The sequence below is a fragment of the Monomorium pharaonis genome, chromosome 7, assembly GCF_013373865.1.
Source record: "Monomorium pharaonis isolate MP-MQ-018 chromosome 7, ASM1337386v2, whole genome shotgun sequence".
NCBI classification, from domain to species: domain Eukaryota; kingdom Metazoa; phylum Arthropoda; class Insecta; order Hymenoptera; family Formicidae; genus Monomorium; species Monomorium pharaonis.
In genome coordinates, this window is record NC_050473.1 from 18,379,204 (window position 1) to 18,393,259 (window position 14,056).

Below are 14,056 nucleotides of genomic sequence, written 5' to 3' on the forward strand. Positions count from 1 at the left end.
CGCTCGGCCCGTTTCTTCGCGAGGCATATTGACCGGCACGACCCCACGACCTTATCTCATTCGCGGTAACGGGAAATGGAAAGCGACTATATCGTGTACCTTGAGCCAGTTTCTGATTTCTGGCAACGTGAGAGAGAGGGAGAGAGAGAGAGAGAGAGAAAGAAATTGGACGTTTATTACACTTCTACACTGTAAAAAATTTTTGTAAAATTACAACTATAATAGTGGGTAATTTTGAGACCAACTATAATAGTTGTAAATTTTCTCGTGTCCATAATTTTGCAGTATACAAGTAAAAATAATTTAATATGTCTTGTTTACGGTGTATACACAAGTGTAAAAAACGATTTAAGAAATTATTGCGAAATTTATATACAAATTTACAACTATTATAGTTGGTCTCAAAATTACCCACTATTATAATTGTAATTTTACAAAAATTTTTTACAGTGTAGGCAGATCCTCTGGTAACACACCTATAAAATAATTTTTTTAAAATAACAATAAAATTAGCAGCAGAAAGAATGTGAGGTAGAAAACAGAAAAAAAGAAATAGATATAATATTACATAACGTATTAGATTTAAGAAGATGCTTAGAAAAAGAAAAACTAAGTGACAATTCAATAAATAATTAGGAGAGAGAGAGAGAGGGGGGGGGAGAAGGGGAAGAGCGTGTACAATAGAAATCAATCGAGATCACTTAAAAATCCGGGGTCGAGGGTTCATTCCCATCTCGTTGCGTTGTTAATACGCATAGGATAATCGATACGCAATGTGGTATGTGCATTTGAACGTTGGCGCTAACACGCTTTAGAAAAGGCATCAGCTATCAAAGATCAAAGTCGTGCGGACCACGCGTGATAATATAAATAATAATATTACGTAATCGGGGATTATCCGCGTCTCGAGACGCAATTATTTACACGATCTTGAATTTCCTCCTTGCATGGCGCCAGTTTCTCTCTTTCTCTTTTTAAATTATATCTCGATTGATCTATGTGTTATACGATTATTAATATATACATTAATATATATTTTAAGTTACTGAGCCTGACAGTTATAAATAGAGTTAATTAATTATGATTTAGAATTTCTTCTTGACGCGCGCCGATTCGATTTCTCCTTTTCTCTCTCCCCCTTTCTTATCTATATGTATGCGATTAAAATATATATATATATTTTTTTTAATTATTAAGACTAAAATTGTAAACAGAGTCAAGTATGCTTGATCATCTCGCAGTCTCGAAGATGATTGATTAGTCTCGAAAGAAATCACACGATTATTTCGGCGGCTAGACACACTTCTTTTTGATTCGCTGCATGAATAATGATGTATTATCGGCGAATATTTCTTTTGGCAAACAGAAGATATGTAAATAAAAATTATTGCGCCGTTTCGTGTGCAACAATCTTTTCGCTTGAGCGAAATTTTTTTTATGTATGTGCAGAATGTCACGTATGCTCTATCGTACGAGAAAAATAAGGCAGAAAAAAATGAATGAACTTGAGACGTGTAAATAAGACGACGCGTTACGAAACACGTGCCTAATTTCCATTTTGCCTTCCAGCGGCGCGGTAACTGGTTCAAGAAGCTCTGCGCATGTTTCTAGACGAGTAATTCCGCGGAGTCGCGGATTTTGCGAAGCCTGCTGAAAAACACTATCGATAAACGACGAGTACTCGGTATGTCATTATTCCAAAAAATAATTCTGCAAAAAAATTTATTGAATTTAACATAATTTTTTTACTGCGTACGGGAATTTGCGCTCCAAATGATATCACGTCTCTCACATCGCAGGAAAATTACTTTTTGGAATAATGACATTCCAAGTACTCGTCGAAAACCATCCCAAACGGCCCACATAAATTTTTCTGTTAATTTCATATATTTTATGTTAAGTAGCAACATAAATATTATGTTATACTTTAACATAAAAATAAATGTAAATTTTATAACTCGACGTAATTTTTATGGAAACAATTTTATGAGAAAATTATATCAAAGCAACACATGTAATATGTTATTTAACACTAGTATAATGTTAATGTAACATATCACGACATTACGTCGAGAAATAACAGTTATTCTTATATTATGGAATAAATTCAACATTTTTTTTAACCAATTTTAACAGATAAATTCTGTCACTGAAAATAAGGAACATGTTTATTGTGTAAAATTAAAAATACGTGCACATTACGTTATTTTTACACTTTTTCAGTTATTCTAATGATTTAATACTTCACTTGAATTAAAACAACAGCAATATGTTAAAGTAACAGGAAAATGTGTTGAATTTTAAAATAAAAATTTTAACAAAGATTGATGTTAACATAAATACAAAATATTTTTTACTATGTAATAATATTTGTCTTGGGTATACGATTTGCTAGCCGATATATATCAAGTTCGAACACACACACACACAGAGAGAAAAAGATTTTCTTTAATTTAATAAATCATTTTGTTCGATTATTCCAAAGCATATATTTCTTTGTTTCTAATGAATTTTATTAAATCTAAAGAAATCTGTATCTCTGTGCAAGATTCATCAAATAATTCGGATAATAAGATATTTTTAGTATACCCCAAGTATAGATTTTTAACGACGTTACGTTATAACTCGACAGGACAAATAAGTAATTCATAATATATAATCAAAGGAGGCCGCATTAAGGATCGGCCGCGACGTCTACGACATTTTGCAGTGCATTCTGCATAACAAACCGGTATGAAGAAGAGAAACAGATTTGTTTGGCTCACACGGTAACTTAATTACAATCGGACAGTTATTAAATCTGATGTGCATATAAACGATAATGAGCACGATATTATTTATGATTTCAAGTTCCGGAATATGAAAAAAACTGGAAAACATTGGGATGCAAAATAGTAATAAAGCATTATATATATCTCTCTTTTATTGCTATTAAAAGTCAAGCTTTTCATGCTGAAAATTATTTCTGTCTATTATTTCTGTCCTCGGAAAACATGTCGCTTTATTTTAATTACAATGAGCGTCAGAGAGAGAGAGCGAGAGAGAGAGAGAGAGAGAGAGAGAGAGAGAGAGAGAGAGAGAGAGAGAGAGAGAGAAAGAGAGAGAAAGGGGGAGGGAATATTGCGCATTTAATGTTAATAAATCGTGCATCGTTTGTGGTGTTGAATACACTTTTGTATCAATTGATCTGAATGGTCGCAAATACTCTATTAATTTCGTTATGATAATTGTTTTGACACTGGAGCGAAGAAATCGTCAAAATAATTATCGCTCATCTCGCGATAACACTGATCGCGGGCGTGACCGCGTTACTTTTCCGTTATGACTTGACAACTTTCTGCGAAAAAAAGAAGCAAGATAATCTATAAAAATCAGATGAATCCCGAGAGACTGATTTACGCTGACGCGTGATAATTCTTGTGCAAGACAACACGGACGTTTCCCCGACAATTTCCTTGATGCATTGCGTCAATCTGTCAAATAAGCTCGCAGTGCATGCTCTCGATTGTTGTTCGACAAACTGTAGGTTTCATAATGCGAAGCTTTATCCTTTGGGATAAGACTTGAATTACTTTAGATTAATCTTTTAAATACTTTAAATTACCTAAAAATTTCTTCAGTAAACTTTTAGATTTGTAAGGTAATTTTGAAAACTTTAACTTCATTTAAAGTAAATTTTCCTAAGGGATACTTCAGATCAGGTTTTTTAGCTGTACCGGAAAAGTTCTATCAATACTATAATTAACAAAATTTTACTATGTATTATAACAATTTTAAATATTAATGTAGTAAAATATCTCTCAAGAGAGATACGGATAGTAAAAATAAAATTAACGTTTTTATAATAAATTCAATCAATTATTGTGACTGTAATATTTTTTAACATTCGCTTACTAATTATCTAGTGACAATAACTAATAGCAATTTACATGGTTACATAAAACTATAAATATAATAATATAATAATATAAATTTTTTTACAATTAGTACTTGTATGTTTCATCTTTGTCTTGTCTTTTATTTTTTGTTGGAAAAGAGTCAGAATTTTAGTTAAGAAGAACAAACTTATTGTCTAACAGTAAAAAATACACTACCACGATATCTTATCGAATTGCATGTCTACGTGCACGAAGTAGATAACGCGGAAATGCAACACTTAAGAAGTTATTTAGTTTTGTCTCTCTTTCATTCCTGCTCTGTCATTTCTTGTCGTTTATCTAACTCATTAAACATATCGCAACCATCGATTACAATATGCATACAACATGACACAGTAAAAATCCATTTCCACGTTTTCGTTTATCGCTTGAGAATGCATGGTAAATTTACAAAGTAAGCAAGTCCATTTGCTTCCATTATCCAACACTTAAAATAAGCTTTATCATTGTTGTCAAGTTTTATTTCTAGTTATTATGACTTAAAAGTTATTCGGTAATGAGGATACAACATATAGTGCAACGAAAAGAATTTTTGTTATGTTAAAAAGATTGTACGATGATAGTTCTTTACGAATTTACGGCATTTTTTACAGTCCCGATATTAGCACTTAGAAAATGCATCTGCCTATTCATTTAATGTTCATATTTAATGTTCATTAATGTGAACCCTGTTGAAACAAATATCATGAGAAAAACATGCTAGAATTCGTTTATATATCACACAGTATTAGTAGATAACGCTGTTTGCGGTAATTTTTTATAAATTTTGTAGACATTTTTTGTATATAAATATTCGATAAATATAATAGATCAAAGCGTAAACGTTTTGTGCGAGAAATGCTACAGATTCTCAAGTGGCGTGCGACGTGCGATCGTAGTTCCACGAGAATTAACGCGAAAATACATCGCCACGAAAGTATTTTTCTTCGATACCGCGTTATCGCTGATATTGAGCGCTGCACAAGGTTCACTTGACACAATGATTACATAATCACAATAACGAATTACGATCTAAATTACTTTCTGACTAATTGATGATAAGAGTTCAAGAGTAATGATTTATAAATTAAATTGCGATCTTTTTGCTATTCATTCAAGCAAATTCGCAAAAACAATACAAATTTTTTCTAATTTATAAATAAAATTTGATTAATTAAAATGAATTGTTTGTTTAATTTCTATTATCATTCTTGGAACTTTAAATCTAGCTTTATTCAACTGAAATCGGCTAATTTATTTTTTAAAGCGGATCATGCGAATACCGATATGATTATCAGAATACTTAAAACGCACTCGTATAAAGCTAAAAATATCTGAAGCTGAAAATTAATTTAATCGTTAAATTTAGCAAACAATGTTGAAATATTTTAAAATATTATACTGTAAACTTATTGCTCAAAAGATTTAAGATGCTTGTAAGCACGCAGTTTGTAACTAGAAATTAGAATATGTTTTTAATAATAGATATGAAATTATTATTAAGCGCCAAGATTTGCTTTGACCGAAAAATGACATTTCTTCTTATTTCTTGTATTATATCAGACATCTGATATTCAACTTATTAATCCACTTTCTTAAGATCAAATTTCAAACTAGGATTCTTCTTCCTGCAGACGTGGCCGTGGCGATCGGTAACGAAATCGAGTATTTCGCGCGTAACGGTACATCTATGGACATCGCTGGCATCGACGAAGCCGTTGAATTGGCTGGAATAACGTACGACGACACTACTCGAACAATGTATCTGTCTGACGTAAGCAAGAAGAAAGAAGGGAAGAATGTGTCTACATTTAGCAACGTGTCTATATTCCTCCTTCCTGAGGCAAATTTTGTCTCAACCCCTCTGTTGAAGAGTAAGTACAGAATGCGCATATTAATTTTTGCAATTATTATAACGCGGGCAAATCCTCTCTAACATTCTCGCAGATATTTTTAAAAATATTTGAAAAAAATTCATAATTTTTTTTGCTCTAGTTATCATTGTTTGTCTACATAAAATTTGCTTATTATATTTAATGATTATATTTATAAAATATGTGTTATATATCTGAGAAATTATTCTTTCTTTCACTGATTAATTAATCGTATATTTACCCACGAGTTTGTTGTAATACGAAAATGAAAAAATGCAGAAGTTATCAAAATTCACGCGAACGCGATTCTTGCGATCTACGTTTACACAAATGTCAAAATCGCTTTTGCTTGATAAGGCGAATTTTTAAAAAATTCCACGAAATTTGCTGTGTGTTTCATAGGCATTTACGCGATCCAACTAAACCGGTTTTATTGAGAGTTATACGGAGAGATATACGGAGAGTTATTTACTTTAATTTACGTTTTTTTTTGTCACTTTTGTCATTTATGTCAATGACATAATTGTAAATCGGAAAGATTTATCGCGTGAGTTTTTTCACGACTAGTATCATTGATTACGTATTGAGGACTTTTTATTTTTCATTTCTTTCGTGAAGGAACACAATCTCTAAAATGTCATAACAAAGATACATAAATTAACATTGAAAAATTCGTGCGTATCTTTCTCCTTGGAAATCTGTTGCCGAAGTCACTCGAAGTAAATGCGTGTTTACCGTGAGATGTAAAGAAGATTTATGGGATATCTTTACGTGGTTGTTACATCAGATTAAATTGTTTGTGTGTAGAAGAGAACAGAATGCACGTTGATGGAATGGTTTTCGACACGTCGTCGCGCACTCTGTTCTGGGTTGACCCCGTAAAGGACATCATCGCGAAGATGCACATACCGCGGGAAAGTAAACCGGGCGATCCTGTCGTCCTGCACAATCTCACCGGGAACAGTCCACGTGGCATCGCCCTCGACGTGTGTAATAGGTGTGCCATTTACAATGTCCTGCGTCAGGAGGATTATCTCTCTCATCCGCTGACCCATTCGTACAGTCGAAAAATGTCAAACGGTCATGGAAATTATAAAAAATTTAGAATATTAATAAAAATCACGAAAAAATGTCAGATAATTTAATTGGTATCTTTCATATCATGAATATAAATTAATATTATATGATACAAAATTATCCATATTACATTGAAACAAAACGAAAAAAAGTAAAGTCCAGGAATAAATTCCATACGGATAGCTGTCGCAGCAATAATACATTTATCCATCTCGCATTGTCAGCGAATACTTTATAACAAAATAGAAAAAAATAATAATAGCGCAGCTGAAAATGTGTGCTTGGAAAAGATGTTTCTCTAGCTTAAAATATTTTGATCGCTTGTCCATTTTATGTTATCAAAGAAATCTTTTATACAGCAATATTTATTATATTCTGCAAAAAAACAAGAAATATTATTACATAGTTGAAATCTTTATAAAAATTTTATATTTTTACGAATTTATATATCGAATGAAATTTACTCTTTAATATGCATGATTAATATGCATTATTAACACGAAATAAATTTCTCATATTTACTTCGTGTTCTTCTGGTACCGAACCGAAGATGGAAAAGAAACGATAGATAATTGACGCTAATCGAAGCTAATTTCTTCAGCCGCATATACTGGACGAACAGCAACAAGTCGCATCCCAGCATCGAGTATTCTAATCTCGATGGTAGTGATCGGACAGTTGTCATCAATCGGACATTGATTAAGAGCTTCTACGAGCCCGTGGCAGTCGCGATCGACCACGCGGAGCAGAAGCTCTACTGGATTGATGACGCCGAGGGTGTCCCCTTCAACATCGGGCGCAGTAATCTGGATGGTAGCCAGCGGGAGTTATTGCTCCAACAGAATCATCAGCAGCCGATTTATCTGGCGGTGGATAACGAGTCGATATATTGGTCCGATCCGGTGTCCAGTACGGTCTGGGCTATGCCAAAGAATACTAAGGCTGAAGATAATTTGATCAAGTTTGTGTCATATGACGATCCCAGGAAGCATCATCTCTCTCCGGCTGGTATCGTGACGCGCGATAACGTCCGTCGGATCGATTGCGCGACGATAAAGAAGGAGCCACATCTATCGGTGCTTCCTGTACAACCTGTACCGTCCTATCTAATCACAGAGAAACCGGATGTGACCATCAATAGCTCCAAAAACTGCCTAAACGACGGATATCTGAACAAAACAGACAATACATGCAGATGTAAAGAAGGGTAAGTAGTTTGAGAAGGGTGAGAGAGCATGCAAACAAATTATTGAATAAATGTTACTGAGATAAATTTTAATATATATAAATTTTGTTTATATAAAAATTATTTTATATTGTATAAATTTATATTGATAGAAATTTAGCATTTTGAATGAAATCAAACTTGATCGCAGCTTTTTCAGAAAAGAATTTAATTATATTTAAATAAAATTTTATAACAAAAATGAAATAGTGATGTATAAACTAATATTAAATTTTAATTTAATTTTTATTGTATAAATTTTCAATAAATTTATCTATATATACAATTACATAAAGAATTTCATAAATAAATAATCCATTAAATTAGGTAAATATTTCTACATTTAAGCAATTTGAAAATTTGTATAATTCTTGCAGGTTCACTGGATCCTTTTGCGAAATTTCTTTCTCACTTTCTTGTCACAATTACTGCCTCTATGGTACATGTACTATAAATCAACGCGGACTTCCCGAATGTAAATGCACGGGCACGTTTAGTGGTGCCCGCTGTGAAAGGGACGTTTGCAATGATTACTGCCTTCATGACGGCGAATGTTCCGTCCGAGATGGAAAACCATTTTGTAGCTGTAAATATTCCAAAGGGACTCGATGTGAAGAGTTGAACGACTTTGCAGAGATCTGTGCGAGCAGTCGCGTCGGATTACCTAACAACATGACCTCGTGCAAGTATGTTTTGTAAAAAAATATTCTAATATTTAATAACAAACGTAATAGAAAAGAAATTAGAAATTTAAAGATTACAATTAAAAATATTAATATTAGTTTTTAATAAAATTATCTGTTCAGATAAAACATGCAATTTTAAGGCAATTTATATAGTATACACAAATGCAGTACATTAATATCGCATTATATCAACAGGTGTACGCTTAGCGATAGTTTTCATAACGGTATGCTGTTACCGATATTCGGAGCCCTCAGCGGTCTGTTTCTTGTAATAGTCGCCATACTCAGTTACTATGTGAACAAATTACGGAGGCGACCGCGAATCAAAAGGCACTACGTGGTCGGTAAAGGCGTTACGCCTCTCACATCTCGGCCAGACAATCCGTGCGAAATTACCATAGAAAATTGCTGCAACATGAATATCTGCGAAACTGTGAGTGATATGCCATCTAAAAACGCCCCATGTAATTAATAGCGTGCGTCGCGTTAACTCTGCTGATGCTAAAGAAACTTGAAGCCGAATCTCGCTATGCCCGTCCTCCTTGCGTTTCGCACTTTGCTGCGGAGGCGAAAATTATAACTCCTTGCAATGCGCGGTTATTGCATTAATATTAATTACGATAAGTAATTATGATAAGTTAATAGAAAAAAAAAACTTTAGCCTGATTGACAGGAACGTAATTTAAATTTTACGACGTTTCTTAACTTAAAGAATCTAAAAATACAATAAAATATTTTTTTTCAACGCCATTATTATTTTTACTTAGACGGGCTTTTATGTTGTTATTTTACGAGGAAAATATCAAATTAGTTTGTTACGAATATGATTTTTTAAGTCATTTCTCTGCCTAAAAATTTGTTCTCATTTTTGCGTATATCTCTCAGTCAAAAAAAAAAAGAGAAATCATTCTCATTACATACTACTTCATAACTGTCTCCTTGAAAACATTTTAAACTGACAGAACAGTATTGCATTAGTATTGCATAGTATTAATCGTGATTAATTCTTTTAATTATTTATTATTTAAATTATCTTATTCAACTTTTTACATGAAGTACGCACGATCACTTTTTGATTAAATGCATATGCAATACGGTTATAATCTTGTCGAACTTATATTGCATACAGTAGACTGTTATATCATGTATTTATCTCTTATCTATACTTATTTTTATTTAATTATTTTTCATCAACAATTTTATACTTTGTTGATTTTATAAACTTTTTGTACGATTGTGAAAAATTCATATTAATCATGAATGGGAGTAAATATGATTGCCAATTATTCTACATGCATTATAAAACTCTTTATAGGCTTGTTGTTTTATTCAATTTTACAATTATATATTTTCAGAATTTTACCAATGGAAAAAAATTGACATTAATTACTTTATTATCTTAAAACATAATTAAAGAAAGAGCAAGGTTAAATTAAACTATCTTCTTTATGAGCACGGTTTTTGTCTTTATGTGTAGATTTGCAATGTCAACGATCGAATTATGCTAAGACTGGATCTGTTTACATTCCGATTTAGCAATCGGTTAAATTGGAACTGTAATTCTCAATGATTTGTCTGTGTATATCAATGGTAATGCCTCGTACGATGTTAATTGTATGATAATGTCAACGATTATAAATTTGTTTTTTTCGCGCGCAGTTCTAAAACACGATATAACACGATATAAATCTGTTTTTACTTTAAAAAACGACGATTATATTAAGAATAAGACTTCCTACAAAGACGCTTCTAATGCTTTAATAACTAATATTTTTCGATTACTGACAAATATTACACAATTATGGTTTGATTTATTTGAGAAGTAAATTTTGCTGCATGTCAAGTTTTTAAATTTGCACCAATTTAAATGAGAATTCCTCAGTTTATTTTGTCAATTTTGCAAAATAGAAAACATTGATTGTCAAGTAGATAACAGAGTAATTTCTCGTTCTTTTGCAGCCGTGTTTTGAACCGAAATTACGAAATGACGTGTCAAGGAGCAATAGTAAGAAAAAGGAAGAGAAGAACTTCTTGTTGGATAATATGGATGATAATTCGTGCTAGCACATGCTACTCCCGTCTCGCATGAAATGGCGAAAACTCTGCACGAGTTCTACACCGCGTCGGAGATCATATTTGCGCGGAACCGTCCCGCGTCTGTATATAATACGGCGGCGAACCTTAGTATTGTTGTTAAGTTTGAAAACATCCGTATTGATGGAATGCGCATGGGCGCGCTATATCGACGACGATTTTACTCCAATTTGGAAAAGGAAACCAAAGGTCTTTTTAGAAAGTCCTATTTCTTAATACGTCATACACATTAGGGCTGTGTTTTAGAACCATTTCACTTAGTAGTCATTAAATTAATCATTTAATGTTATTAGACATTTGTTTTAGGAATTGCAAAGCTGGACATTACACGTTTCTCTAAATCTATCGAACGCATTCTCTTTTGTGCGGAAGCAACGCTAAAGTTTTAAATAAAAACGCGCGATGTTGCAATTCGAAGATACAAACAATATTTCTGATTGTATTATCGAATTATATTTCTTTTAAACCTTTGCGCGCGCGTGCTTTATATATAACTAAATTCTTAATTGTTTTTAAAACAATATTGCAAAATTTTTAATTTAATATATAATAGGTATATATAACTTTTGACAGAATTATATAGAATTTTGAATTTATAAGATTGTATTATCAATGGAAAAAGATAAGACGACATTGAAATCGGTATTTGAGACAAGCAAGCGAAGAAAAATATGCGCACGCAGTTTAAAACAACTTTATAATCTAGATATATATCATACAACGTTCTGATACGAAAAGTTTTGTAACAACTCTTGAAAATTTCATATTTTTGTTCATTTTTCTTATATCATTTAGACGAGCTTAAATGTGTGCAAATTGGAAAGGAGAAAGAGAGAACAAAGTAAGGAAAAGAGAGGAATCACGGTTACAAGGGTGCAAAAGTTGCCTTAAGCGATAATTCTAATCGTTGCTCAAAGTACCAATGAGTACATTCCTGAAAGAAATTTAGATCGCGATATGGCGTCGCAGAGATAAATGATCCTCTTATAATACTTTTTGACTAAGCCGTTCGTCAACGGATTTTACAGTACGTAATTGTGTCAGTAATTTCACCGCGTCAAGTCATAATTCGATAACTTCATTCCCCATTCTTTGAATTTACATATATTCATCATATCACATTTAAGAGAATATTGTCGCGCAAAAGCTTTATATCTCGATTCGAAACGCCTCTCTCTGACTCCATTTTTTTAGTTAATCCATTAAATAAATTCACTTCGTTCGCATTTCCGTAATCATGTTCAACCACTGATCATTCTTTATCATACTGTAAGTACAACATACGCGTGTATATACGTGTACATACATTTGTGAATGTACGAATGAGCTATCTCGAGTTGAATTGTGCTTTTACGCATTTAAGATACTTTAACGAGAATTTGTACTGCTGCTGAAAATTAAATTCAACTCGGGAATCGTTATCACTGACGTAAATTTCATAGTAGTGATACGAAAATTTATGTGGCATTGTCTAGACAATTAAATATATATATAATACACGTATACATATGTTACATTACAAGGTGTATACTAGATGAAAATAGGACAACGTTCAAAGAGTCACAATACATATAAATAATCCCCACTCGAATATCGAATGTCCCCAGTGATATAATACACTGCAGATCTATGAAACTCTGCCAAGAATTTCTGGTAATTTTGACATTTATACATCAATAAAATTTGCGACTCTTAGTTTTTCTAATTTCGAGAACCGTCAGGATCGTTTTTTTTTAATGGTATCATTTGAAGATATCTGTAGCGTTCATTGCAGAACAATATTCCGTTTACTTAACTTCGAAAATTTTTGTTCTGTATCGATGCAACGCAGAGCCAACTTTTAAGTCTTCTTGTTTTCTTCCAATTTTGTACTGTAGCGAGAACGAAAAATAATTATTGGCCATTATTTTAGATCACGTGCAATGGTGGTTACAGTGCACATAGAAAGTCACGTGTACGAAGCGAATGGTGCACTTGTACATTAAAATATATTTTATTTTGGTTTTTTCATTTTTAAGGAGGATGATCGCAAATTTCAATCTTTTTATTCATATTTTTGCGTAATTGGTCATAATACATAGCAGTTATTTACAGCGTACAATCCGTTACGTACACCAAAGTTATTTTTCTAATAATAACACAAAACAGAGTACAATATTATTGGTTTGCAGAAATTATCGTATATTTTGAATTAAGATAATTATTAGACCTTTTATGATGTTATATGGAAACTTTAAATACAGAAAACTTTATTTTTTACTCTAATCACATTAGAAAGCAAACCAATGATTATTATGTTGTTCATTTAATTGTTTATTTATAGGATTTATGTTATTCTTTATGTTACGGAATAATGTTCCTGTCGTTGTGACAACAAATTATTATTCGCAGTACATGACGATGCTTTTTGTTCCTGTATACGATAGATGCTACTTAAAAAAAATCGTCATATTTGCTTTTTAAATCTACTATATAATTTTGTACTAAAGATTTGCGACATTTGCCGACTCTATACATATAATATATATACACATTTATAAATATGAAGAAAAAAAAATATATATATGAAAGTTGTGCGATCGACGTATCGATATTGTACTTGGAAAATAGCCCTCTCCCACACACTCATCCCCAGAGACGGGATAGTGGATTTATGGTGAAAGGGTTATATTCCTGAAAAAAAAACCGTAATGATGTACAATATGCAAAATGTTTACAATTTTGTGTTATCTATTCGAGATGATAAATATATTATATGCAGTATTTTCTCGAATTTACTAGAAATACAATTATGCAAAAATATTCAGCTGTTATTTTAAACATGATATTCAGCACACGTAACACTTGATATCTATCTTGAATATTATATTTTTTTGCATAGAAATTCGAAAATTTACTGTGTATTTTAAATTGTGTACTTAAACTGGACATGCGATTAATCGTACTTAAATTGTAATCAAACGAAAATAAATAAGTTTAAAAAAATTATTTATAATTTTGAAAGTAACATATTGCATATTTTGCATTTTTCTACAATGGTTATAATACTGGTTGCTATTGTATACAAATTAAAGTGAAATAAAATGGATTATCTCTTATTATTATTGTATTATTGTTATGTATATCTTATTTTATTAATCCGAGAATAGTCATGTAATTTTGTTTCGTAAACAATTATCTGTT

General features: G+C 32.0%; 1 protein-coding gene across 2 annotated transcripts in view; it reads left to right on the forward strand.

Annotated features, from left to right (window-relative positions):
• Positions 1-13,969, forward strand: part of LOC105828292 (protein cueball) — a 75,474-nt gene extending 61,505 nt beyond the window's left edge. For both annotated transcript variants that reach the window (XM_036290055.1, XM_036290054.1), the window contains 6 exons: positions 5,552-5,791; positions 6,599-6,788; positions 7,470-8,075; positions 8,471-8,779; positions 8,975-9,212; positions 10,739-13,969. In XM_036290055.1, the coding sequence (XP_036145948.1) occupies positions 5,552-5,791; positions 6,599-6,788; positions 7,470-8,075; positions 8,471-8,779; positions 8,975-9,212; positions 10,739-10,843 (1,688 nt within the window). In that variant the 3' untranslated portion in view covers positions 10,844-13,969. The remainder of the gene's footprint in view (positions 1-5,551; positions 5,792-6,598; positions 6,789-7,469; positions 8,076-8,470; positions 8,780-8,974; positions 9,213-10,738) is intronic.
• The last annotated feature ends 87 nt before the right edge of the window (positions 13,970-14,056 follow it).